The sequence below is a fragment of the Homalodisca vitripennis genome, chromosome 5 (genome assembly GCF_021130785.1).
Source record: "Homalodisca vitripennis isolate AUS2020 chromosome 5, UT_GWSS_2.1, whole genome shotgun sequence".
Classification (NCBI taxonomy): domain Eukaryota; kingdom Metazoa; phylum Arthropoda; class Insecta; order Hemiptera; family Cicadellidae; genus Homalodisca; species Homalodisca vitripennis.
The window spans coordinates 185,078,051-185,091,345 of NC_060211.1; the positions used below are offsets into that span (position 1 = coordinate 185,078,051).

The 13,295-nt window shown below is 32.4% G+C and overlaps 1 protein-coding gene across 2 annotated transcripts; it reads right to left on the minus strand.

The window, feature by feature from the left end:
* Window positions 1-7,797: 7,797 nt before the first annotated feature.
* LOC124363977 (histone H1E-like) lies at window positions 7,798-10,807 on the minus strand. 2 transcript variants are annotated; one of them, XM_046819247.1, is made up of 3 exons: window positions 10,647-10,807; window positions 9,164-9,201; window positions 7,798-8,183 (listed from the first exon to the last, which is right to left on the minus strand). In XM_046819247.1, exons 1-3 carry the CDS (start codon window positions 10,723-10,725, stop codon window positions 7,959-7,961), a joined length of 342 nt encoding a protein of 113 aa, XP_046675203.1. In that variant the 5' UTR covers window positions 10,726-10,807; the 3' UTR covers window positions 7,798-7,958. The 2 variants fall into 2 exon arrangements, with proteins under 2 accessions (XP_046675203.1, XP_046675204.1); XM_046819248.1 differs by lacking the exon at window positions 9,164-9,201.
* Window positions 10,808-13,295: the final 2,488 nt, after the last annotated feature.

The window sequence follows — 13,295 nt, forward strand, 5'->3', positions numbered from 1 at the left end:
AAGAAATCGACTTTCTCAGAAGGAATTTGTCTTGTGGAGTTCCGTTGGAAAGTTTAATTAACCGTTTAACCGTCCCCGATTAGAATCTTTTACAAAAGTGAATTATTATTATTAAAACATCCTTTTAGTGAAATTTTGTATTAGTAGACGACATTTTAAAATTACTTTTATAATTCTCCTGTTCAACCCCTTCGTGCTGCAATTATCTGCATATAAATACACTTGATTACTGTTAATAGATGTTGTACACCTATCATCACACAGAGGCCAGGATGAATTACGTATCACTCTGGGAGATCATATAGTATATAGTGTGGGTGGCGTGATTTACTGCTCGAGCACAAATTGACTTGTTGATATAATGCACCATTGCAATATTCACGTTGATGTCTCATAACACGTGATTATTTGGAGAATGCATCATGCTGTAAAGTGCCTGCGCTAAATTAAAACAGCAAAAAGTCTGCAGTCAATAACTTCTTTATTAATATAGTCATAATTAACTTCGCAATGAATTTATGTGGTGAAAACTGTTTTACATAACTGTGATAACTGCAACTACATAAGACGTGTTCATCCGATATCAAATAAAGTATCACTTTTTGATTTTTATGTCCGTCTTTATTTAAGGCCGAAATTACTCATGTGACAAATGATTAAAATGTACCATGTATTGTCACAGAAATTGTAAAATCAGTTATCATGTTTAACCTCAACATTTGTTTGATGCAATTAAAAGTAAACTTATTTGGTTCTTTGTAACACTAGGTATTTCCTAACCTTTTTTAAAACTTCTATATTATCAACCTACTTTGATATCTAACAAAGATATTTAAGAAAATTCAACTTGTTTATTCATACCCTTTATTTATTTCACACGATATTCTTTTAACCAAATGCTGATATTTCCTTACCCTCTAACAGACCTCAATTTCATATTCATAACACTGATGAATAATTCTAATAACGTTTTTAAGCGATATCGAACAAATTATCATCTCAATGCTTATTCAAACACTTAAAACACAATTTGGTTATCGGTTTCTGAGCAATTGAACAATCGTCCTTGATAACTAAATACATATTTGGTGCTACGGAAAACAGTCCTTGTATGTAACGAAATTTGAGAAATGGGTCCTTTAATTAAACCACAAGTAAATTATTGTAACAAGAAGTATACGATTTTCATCGATTATTTAACTTATAATTCTTTTGCTAAATGGACTTTAAGGATAATATCCTCGGACAAGGATATTCAGAGAGGCCGGTATTGTTACATCATAGTCAGTCGGCCACTGGACAATTATCAGACCACTTTGATCTCCCTAATCAAAGGTCTCCTGATTGTACCCAATCTATCGCTCTGTTTGTCAAGCAATCACGAGAAACTCGGAGTGTTGCTGATACGCTGAGTAACTACAATAATAACGTTGATTGTACCAGATTACTGATACGTAGTTTCTTACGCGAGAGGGATTGAGATAGTGAGAAGCTTACTGCACAAATTTCAGCTCGTTTGTCCTTCTGACTTTGTGAGAAACTTTTTGGCACCATTTTTTAGCAAACATTCGACTTGTTTAATTTTTATTTAAACTATGACTCACAGTTTCCTTCTCGATGTTGACTTGTCGATTGTTGTCAGCAGTAGCTTGGGTTGGTAAACTACGGCCTTTTCTCACGGTTTCGTTCATTCTTTGGATGGTTTCGACCGTAGTTGAAGAGCAAGATGCTCGTCTCTTCCACCTATTCTCAGCCTTCACGAAACAGTTTGTGCAATTTAACAACTCGCGGCCTGACTTAGTGGAGTCACCACTGAACGCTTCATTCAACATATTCAAACACTAATTTTTAAAGTTTAACCTAAAACTTAAACCACAACGCTGCTCAATCTTGCTCGGATCATTTTCCCGGTAAACGAGTTTCACTCGATGATATTTATCACTTGTTGCGACCAGACTGCTGGCCTGCGCAATGTTATTTCGTTATCTACGGACTTATCAGTAGCTGGGGAGATAATCAGTGACCTATTTACCGGGTTGGTGAGCTGACCATTGTCTCATTGTCTAATAGTCGCACCACGCACTTAACATATTCCTACTTTTGTGTCAAATAATCATAGGGCCCTATCACGTTACGTCTTTTCTCTCGCTAAAAAAACTCGTACGATCTCCCACTCTCAGGTATTCTTCATTGGCCAGAATTAATTTAATATTCGATTAAATACCACGTAATTTAACACACAAATTTTATTTACTTCATAAGTTCTTATAACAACGGTGTTACTCGTCAACTTCTGAGACTAAATGATTGTTCTACTTAAAATCCGATAATTTTAAATTTTATCACAAGATGAAAATATTTTCCAATAACCATTATTTATATCATGAATATGCAATTTAAACAGGATATTCTGTCGCCCTGCTATTCAGCAGAAAATTGAGATCCTTACAAATCACAATACTTAATTGATTCAAAGTACCTCTTCACGCACTCACCCATAATGAAACCTTAAACGATCCGTATAAAATAGTTATAAAGCTCTCGCCTTTCCAAGCGAATACCAACACATCGTAAAAACATCGAAGTAACAATATAGTAAACAGATTATTTGACACCCAACAGTATTGGACAACGATGAAAATAATATTGACTATAAGTGTTTTATCGTATCTTATTTACAAAACACATTTTAAAGTTAATAATTATTTCATATTTTATTTCAACAGGATGAATACATTAATTATTTTATTTTATTTGTGGTTAATTAATGGTTTAATATAAATCTTTCTATATTTATATATATTGGGTTTATCTTTGTATATATTGTTTTGAATTTGTTTGTAAATAGTGGAAATAAAGCATATTATTATTATTTAAAAATGCACAGTAGTAAAGCACTGATTTCAAATAATAAATTCTGAATCAACTGGTATTGTTTATTGTATCAATTATTGTTGCAGAACTTGCCTAATCAAAGTGGAAACAAGAAGTCAACATATGGTATGTTTGTGTTAGCTGGAATCGAAAGAAACAGGTTTCCAATCAAAGACCAAGTAATTGGTATAAAACATAAAGTACACAATCTGTTGATTGCTTATTAACTGTTCTGCTTTTTGTTAGTTCTTTAATAATACTAGCATGAACACTCAGTTATAGAAAAACTGTGATAGTTTGATTTTACAGTGAGTGTTTCAATAAAATATTGATAGCGTGAAATTGAAACAGTACTGTAACTGTACAGTATGTTACCTCATAGTTTATTTTGGTTGTTTGAGAATGGTTGGGTAGAAACTGTGGAATAAACTTGGTTATTTTAGTGTTGTCAAATATTGAAAACAGAATCATTTATTTGCGTTTTGAAAATGTTACTTCGATTTTTAAAATATCATACCTGATTTCTCACATAAGGATTAACTGTTATTTACAGAAATAAACGTGTGCTTTGTGATAGGAAATACCTAACGTGTTTCAAAACCAAGAAAATCAGTTTTAAAATAAAAAGTTATAAAAAGAATGGCAATATAAAACAAGTTGGAGTTTAAAGATGAATAAGAAAACTGAAAACATGTGAGTTTAATTTGTAATTTATTACGTACAGGAACAAATAAAATGTTATACAACTTATAAAAAATATTTTGTTTCTTTTTTAGGCTAACAGCAACACTGTAAAAACTTTGATCGACGAAGTTGAAATAGTTATTCAACGTTATAGCAAAGTGTTTAGCAGTTATAAAATTCAATAAAATATTACCAATGGTCGCCTGTTCTAAAAGTATATTAATTGCGTAGCATTAAAAGATACACTGTAAATACTTTTATTACAGTATTTAATTATTTGTCATTTGAAAACGATAATAGAAGTTTTTAAAACTTGAATCATATTTTAAAAGATTGAAACAGGATTATAATAATCAGTTGGGTATTAAGTGATTTCTACAAAAATTTCATCACTTTAACTCCGCTAACCAAAAAAACAACCAAGTTATTTGACAAATTATGAAAAACTCAGGCCTATGCGCCTTCAATAAATAAACTTATAAACATTGTTCTCGATATAAACTATTACATATTGTTTTTTTTTCTGGACAATGGAACCTGTTGTAAATATAACCAATCTATATTAGACCAAGCACAGTATGACCATAAAAATCATTTCGACATCTCAAAAGAGATCATGAATGAATTATGACTTCATTTCGAGGCTTGGCAGACAAACAGCTTTTGGGAAAGTATCTAAAGGGCAAAACACAGAATAAGTTGATGAATAATGTTATATGGTCTGTGATCCGATAAAGATCCTTTGTGACATTAGGCCTACCTACACTGAAGTATAGTGTTTTTACTGCAGTTTGTGCATTTAATGACAATTACATAAGCAGAGCAATAATTGTGGAATATTTAGGCTTAAGTTCAGGAAAATATCTAGTGAGTGCAGTCAAAAATACTCTTAATAAAGGATGCTTGATAATCTATTTTATGAACAACAGGATCCAGTCAACTCTACATACTGTCCCGGGCATTATTAAACAGTTACATAGCTTTACATTTGTTTCTTTTTGCGATTTCCGAAATAACCTTATGCCACTTTTTGCAGCTCAGGAAGATCCTGCAGTAGTGACATTTTTACTACATATTTTTTGTAGTATAAGCTAATCACATACATAGTGTTGTAATAAAATTGTAATTCTAAATGATGAAGAAAATATTTTTATACAATTCATAAGCATAATATAACATTTTTTGTTGTATGTTTTATTTTGTTATGTATTGTTATTGTGTGTGTACGTGTGTGTAAAAATCCAAAGAATTAACAGAAAAGATCAGAGTACTAGCTTTTTTATTTTATAGACCCCCCGATGGAGTTTTAAGTAGCTACAGCTTTTCTAAGATCTAATAATATTAATTAGCAAAATGTTTTTAACGTGAAGTAATTAGATAAAAGAGTAATAAACATCGATTAGAAAACTTTCATTAATGTACATTCAAGTAATCAGTGAAGTTCTAAATAGGTTTCATTTGCTAAAAGCTTACAGTTACTAAATTTCCAGGTATTTTTCAGTCGCAGTTGAGCTTTCATTCGTTATCATTTTAGCAGATAAGAATAAATTGATTAAAAACCTTATCACTTCCCCAAAAGTAGAACAGGTCTTATCTAATCCCCTATCCTGAAGGTTCTACGTTATCGCCACCTACCAAGCGTCTACTGCTGATAAGTGCTTAGCCTCTGCTTACCCCTTCCTCCTTGTATCCTCCTTGTATTGTGTATTATATTGTCTCGAATACCAATTTTTTGGCTATAGACAAAACCTTTGGTCATTCTGATATAATTTGACTGATTCCTCGTATTTGGACTCAGATATATACTTCGGAGGAACACAATAGTTTTTTTCTATGTAAAAACACAAATCAAAAAACGCTCCAAATGCTAAAATGATCCACTCAGAAATCTTAGAAATAAATTCACTAAATAGTATAACGAATATTACATATCAACTACTGATTCCCAAAAAGTAGATCCAGTTTATTTAAAACAGGAGTGACGTTTATGGGCTGAACGTTAGCGTAATTTCATTTATGTCTGTCTGTCTATCTGTAGGATATCTCAAAAAGAACTAAAGACTTGAAAATTTACATGATTTTCCATTTCTGTATATTCATAATCGAGTTCGAGTTGGTTGAGCAAATATCTTTCAGTTGGCCTTATAAACACGTATGATTGTAACGTGCACATCACATACTTAAGAAATGTGTAAACAAACTGAATGTAATCATACGATATTTAATTATGTGCAAGTAACGCATTTAGCCTAACTATCTACCAGATATCACGTGAAATGTTTTAATTTTTAGACTTTAAATTTTGCAGGAAACTGCATTTCTATCTAGACAAGAAAATGCTTTATGATGAACATCCACCCATAGGATTTGGCTGAGCTATTAAACCTTACAACTTATTAGGCTTGCATAAGTTTTGTATGTCAAGATATACGAAGCCTACACTTTTATGATTTTAAGGCCTAAATATGGACAGAAAAATTACATTTATTATATTCATAACCAAACAAACTTAAGTTACCCAACAAACCAAATCCATTTGATGTAATATTTTATTCCTACATTTGTCATAATATTTAAAACAATTGTTAACACTATATTTTTAACCTAATACCCACGCATAATAATGATGAGAACATGTAACAAAAACTACATCACAATAACTTAGCTACATGTTATACAAAAACGAAAATATCAACGATGACATCGGAGATTAAACGACAGTGTAACATATTGGCAGGAAATATGTACCTGTAACATTTCCCTAGCCGGTTGCGGTTGGATAGGAATCAACAGTGGTCCGTTAATGGATTGATTGATTGACTGATTGACCTGTCAATAGATGTGCGGTTGCCATGACAACAACACATTACTAACCCGAGTACAGCAGCTCTGCCGAGTTAATTTTCATTGGCAATGTCTTCCAATAACTGCCAATAGCTGCCTTTTAATGTTTTGATCGTGCAGTTGCCTATACTACACACATAAATGCTTTTTTAAATTCGGCCAAATTTAACTTTTATATTGTTTACTATTATATACTTTTAAAAATAACAACAGTAAATTTAATTTAATAAATATTGGTTTTATAACAAAATAACTGATTTGCTTAATTAATTATGCAGTATTATTAAGACATAGTATTGGAATAATCATTTTTAATTATTTAATTACATATACCAGCTATAATATGAATTTAATATTTAATATTCCTTCTTATCTTACAAAAAATATTTAGGTAAGACTGAAATGCACCTTTTTATAATTAGAGCTACTTGATTATCAGTAAACTAGTAAGTTATTGTCTCTATTACAGAACAATGCAAATTTATGTGCAGTCTAATCACTCGGACATTTTATAAAGGATTACTACATTAACCCTAATTCATTACGTACGATATTTTACCATAATGCTGCATTATATTTTTGTCAACAAAATAAAATATAATTCCTCGATTTATCCATACAATACATTTTACTTGAACAGTTCAGTGCGCAAGAAGTTCTCTCACTAAAACGCCACAAATAACAAACGGTTAATTAAGATTTATTTAACTTAACTCAAATAATATTACACATTATTAAGAAATATAGGTTGACATACAACGGTAGGTATTTATCTTTCATATTGATCAATTTATAGTCCAATTTAATCTAAACAGTGACATTCATTATAAAAAATGCATTTTGTGGCGATAGTAAAGTTTTATCAAAATTATGTAAAAAATATCCAAATTACTAAGTAAACTACAGTATTTACATAATAAACCTAAAAACCAAACTCACATTCTAATTAAAGTTGGAAATACTATCTCAAAGCAAAGTACAGGATACTCGGATCCATTCTTATCTGATCTACGTCATGCCCAGAGGACATTTAGCAGGAAGCTCGTGAGTTCTCCTTTCTTAATCTTAAAATCCAAGTGGTATGGGAAACTACGCATCGAGGCCTTCGATTCTTGACAAGAATATTTTTTGTATTTCAACTGCTCAATTACTCTGTTAACTCCAATATTGTAAATTTAAATGTGATTTAAAAAAAGGTAACTGTAGTAAATGACCATACGATGACATTTTCCAGGCATAATATTTCGTATGCCAAATCTTTAGAATTGACCATAAACTTGGGTTTGCCTTCATAAAATTAACTTTTCTCAGAACCAGATATAATACTCTATACAGCTGTGTAATCCCCGATATAGAGTCTGCATTTTAGGTAAGTAAACATGGCTAAGAAAGATGTAAACAACAGTTGTGAACTATTTTAATTGAAATGCAAACATTTCACCACAACCACCAAAACTCATTGTAACTCAAAATTATCAGTTATATGTCCTATACGACTAAAATATGTGTAAGGAATTTATGAATACATCCTATGACATATAGCATACGAGATAAGTTCATACTGTGTGTCGAACATTAGTTATGTTTTTGTGGTGATTCAGTAGACCGGCTTCTCTTGTGGGTTTAGTGGTATCTTTCTTGGGCTTTGGCTCTCTCTTGGGCTTTGGCTCACTCTTGGGCTTTGGCTCTCTCTTGGGCTTTGGCCATGGTAGTTGACGGTGACAGATGCGATGTAGACGGGGTCGGCACGGAATGCTATTTCTGAATCCATCATTCGTTTCCTAAACAACATAAATATTCGTAATAATTTTATTGCCAACAAAACCTTTAGATATTATTTTATGCTGTTCAACGTCTTAATTGTCTTATCAAAAGCATTGAATATAAAGTTCAATATTGTACAATAATAATTCATTTGGATACAAATATATTTTAACTCTTAATTAAAATACAATGAGCAGTACTCGTATATAAAAGTTTCTTGGAATTTGGATTATGACAGGCAGTAAATGTAGCACATGGCTTCACTTTAATATGTGAATTCGGTTTGTAGCTGGGCCAATAAAATAATTCGCAACATAATCCATACTAAAAGATGTCTAAACTGAGATCATACAGTTACTTTTTAAGGCATCAAGCATTTTCTTATAGATTCTTGTAACAATTTAGCCATTATGTATATTTTTTGCGTTTTGATCCAGCCTTCATGTTTATTATAGACGAGTTGTTTCCCGCAGTTTTTTTTTAATAAAAAAAGGGAATAAAATCCTCATTTTAGTCTTTTTCCTCAGAGGCCACTGGTCTGTCCGTGTAAGGATCTTATCAAACGGACAGACATCTTTTTTGCCGACTTTAAAAGCCCCAATAGAAGTTACACTACCGTGCTTAGAAATCGCGTCTAAAACATCGCATTGTGCACCTGATGAGATAATGAGAACTTCTTTTCTTAGATCACACTGTATTCTGCAGTCCAGGTCTCATAGTTAATTTCAGCATCTTCGTCCCTAACTTTTTGGGTCTCTTCAGACGAATATGACTCCAGATTCCAGGAGTCAAGTCTGTGACAGCGTCAGATTCCAGACGCTGCACTAAGAGGAAGGTGAACTGGAGCTAAAGTCAACATTCACATTGAATCAACCCTTCCCACAACCTTCACATTATATTTGTCAGTGAAATAGAAGCTTTGTCTTTCAAGTACAGAAGTAAATTTTAATTAACTAAGTTCATGAGACAAATTAATGGTAGGAACAGAAATCCATACCTGCATCTCCATTGCGTGTCCGTCATAAACGAGAATTTCTGGAAAGAAAGAAACATATTTAATTTTCAAGCAAGAATTATATTTACAATTACTTCTTTTATCTCGCCAAAGATGTAAACAGTCTGGGGCCAACACGACGGTTAACCTCAATCAGAACATTACTGGTTACCATCATATAATATATATATATATATATATATATATATATATAATATATATATATATATTATATATATATATATATATATATATATATATCTGGACTATGAAAAGAATAATATAGGGGAGATTCATAATTTGGAATAAGTAATTCAACATTATCAAACTTGACAAAATGTATATTTGTACAAATATTCAATTAATAAATACATTTATAAACAATACAGACAAAAATGAATGTTTATTTCATGTTGTTGTGTAAAAACAAAATATGATTCAGATATTTCTTTGTTTGAAGGTTATTTTTGACGATGGAAGGATTGTGAAGGAAACAGGATTTTTACGGACATTTGCCATCCTTCAGTGAAACAAGAAATCAGTAACACTACGTTTCAAGATCTGCAATCTGATCTCTTCTTCAGGTAAAGAACTAACCTAATACATAATTACAAACTAGGTTAAACTCAAGTATTTGGCTTCAATCTATGTTTACGATCATTGATAACAAAACCTGCAGTAGAAAAGAATCTTTCAGATGGGGCTGAAGTAGCGGATAAGCAAATATACTTTTTCTGGAGTTCATAAATCATGGGCATGACATGTTCACAGGCGGCACAACAAGGCAAAGGATTTTCTCACCTTTTTGGCAGAGCAGATCCAAATAACCAAGAAACAATAGATTACGGGAAGGAAGTAAGACAAGTCTAGACTTGTCTTTTGTAAAAAGTATTCGAATTCTTGTTTTTAAGTATTCGATTCTTCCATCACTATCCCTAAGCGATATCCTGCCCTTGCATGCAACCTACGTACCCGGCTATTGGTGGTGCATAAAGCTTTGGTCCCCAGGTTACATATTAGTAAAACGCTAAAGACTCACTAAATATAAATCCGACTATTTTTTAACAGTTTTACTTTAAAACTTTCATAGCGTAATGTTACATTGGTTAACACTCCGACTATTCAAAATTAAAATTATGTAGTGCACTGAACAATGTATTCAAATTAATTCTTAAACGTAAACTATCGACTGTTTGTATAAGTTTCCTGGACAACTATTTCACCAAAAGCATTAATCACGTGCTTAAGTTTCTGGTGAAAATTGATCCGAAATGTTTGTGTGATTTGGTGACAACGACGATTTTCGTTATTATGTAAACAAAAGATTTGTAACACTACAAAAATATAATCCCACTATTAGATTATTCCAATATCACAGGTTATTGACACGTTATATAAAGTATGCTATAATCAAATAAGAAAACAACAATAAATCTAATTTCTTAAAACATGTAATATTCGAATGATATTAATATATTTAAATTACCTGCCGTCACAGTTTTCTTTAAGCATAAATTGTAAATTATCCAAAGGATTATTTCAAAGAAAAAGTAAAGATTCTTCATGTTCTAACCTATACCAAGATGACGAGTAACTGCATTACATTCTGCACTGGTTCGTATCACTGGTCGTAAAGCCACTGTCACAATGGGGCCATCCACAGAAGCACAAACTAATGAGGTAAATTATGAGTAGTTTACCGTCAACTTCATAGTCGCTGCGACCAAGAGATTGGAATGTGAGATAACAAACTCCTCTAAACAACATACACATTGGTGGCTGAGTTTTCGGTATGTAACAGGTAAAGAGGTCGATGGTGACATACTATTTATAGCTTACTTATGTGTTAACAACAAAATATACATTTTACATTATATTTTACACTATAGTTATAAAAATAAGAAGGCCGTACAACGGTTACGTTACAGGCTTCGCGGAGGTAGCGCATGACAAATTTCACATCTATAGCCAATCTCGATATGTCCCGTGGACGGACAGACGTACAGGCTGTCATACAGAAAATATGTTTTTAAATCCTCCGGTACACAAAGGAGAAATCGTGTCACACTATCGAAAGGTTCCAATTCCATGACTGGGCATTCACCATCATACACCTCATTCTTGTCTATGTAGAAATGAAGTTGCATGCAAAATTCTAAGCTTACATAATATGTATTTTATCCCGAGACATCTTGCCACATGATGCATTCAAATTTTGGTTTCTTAGGTTGGGTTTCATAACAGAGTTTAAATAATAAAAGTCTACTCACCAAGTTTGCAAAAGATGATAGTGTATGTAGCCTGAATTGGGGAATTTAGGCTACATGTGTTAATATGTCAATTTTTAAAATCCCATACGCTTGTTTTAATTATTCATCTACTTTCACGGTGCCTTCATGGTTACCCTTAATACCAGTGTAATGTATTCGCTAACCCTCAGCAAACTTCTTTTGAGTAACATACGCCATCAAGGAACTCATTGTTGCCTATATTAAAATCAAGCTTTGTGCAACATTTTTAAGCGGATAGTTAGTCTACATGAGTCGCTTTGCACATGTTAAAATATCACGATAGTACTCAGTTTATTTACTAATGTCTTCAATTGATCTTTATCTAGATATCTTGCCATTATACGCTCACATTTTGTTCATTGAGATGTCAAAACTTGATCCAGTTCCCTTGATCCAAAGAATTTTGTTGAATGGAGCTCTTCCAGCAAGGAGTTTGCAACACTGAGAACGTGTTGGACGCAAGGAAAAATTCAAAACAGATTATTTTGCAAAATTTGTTGTGAAATTAATGAAGTCGAATTTTTTTACAAATTGTTGAGATTGACAAAAGATTTGCAATTCTAAATTCGATTGTGTTTTGAACTGAAACAGAGAGTCGTATCACCAACATACTGTACGAGTCGCCAGTGCAGCTGTGATGTCCTTCAGCACACTACGGTAACATTCCACACCACACCTGCAATCTTATCATCTGTCTTATTTCAAGCGGGAAGTTGGCCACTAGCGTATGGGCGTGCGACGGACAAACTGATTGGAATGTATTTCTTAGCCAATTCTTTCATCTTAAAAAAATCATAACTTACTATATAGAGAAATAGCCCGCGTTAACAGAGAATTAATATATAGAGATAGAGCTAATAAGTATAACATGTGTAGACTTCATCTTTGTAGAATGATGGACACTTTCTATGATAAAAGAATAGAACATTTGAACGTTTGATAAATACCCAAGTATACACAAATCTTCTGGAACACCAAGTTGTTTTAAATATTAATTATAATTATCGGTTATGAAATATATTGCTCTTTTCATTAACTTAGCAAATGCTGAGCACACTTTCGTATCATAAGGTCACATTATTTTAAAATTAATTCATGCAATTAATATACTCTGATTATTGGTTCTAGCTGAAGACATTTGAATAAAATTAGAAGAAGGATAATTTAAATTCATAATCCTAACCCTAGGATTACCTAATAGCAGTATAAATGCGAAAGTACCTTTGCTTGTTTGTTTTGCTTTCTCGCGTAAACTATTGAACCGATTGCACTGACATTTTACATTCTTAGGCTCCCTGGTAATAAATATAGGCCTAGTATTTCGAAAATCCCTCCGTTCTACGCCTCACTGGCCTCTAAAGCATCAAAAAATCCCAAAGTTGTGGAATATTAATTGAAAGAGCCTGTTAAATATAACCAACTGTGTTCTGTAAACATTGTATTCTGACAGTACAAACATATGTATTAGTTTAACCTCTATTGTAGTTATAATATTTATATATCATAAGAACTGTGAATGAGTATGTGCAAGCATGTCTCCGTACTCAAGATTGATTGGTTTCCTTGACAGTGCGAGGTGGCATTTTTACATTAACATGCTTCAACGAGCCACTCTGCCCCAGATACAACCCCCAGCCCAACAACAAGAACTTTATAACTCAAAAATTATTTCTGAAATGTTGCATAAACTTTCTAAGGATCCCCCTTATACCACGAGTAGATGTCTTTTGACCGTAGTAGACTTCTTCTACTGTAAGTACGTAAATATATTTCTTTCATTGGGGAAACGAGGAAAACTATGGTACCGGAAATATATTAGACCGGAATTAGATCACAAGAGCTGG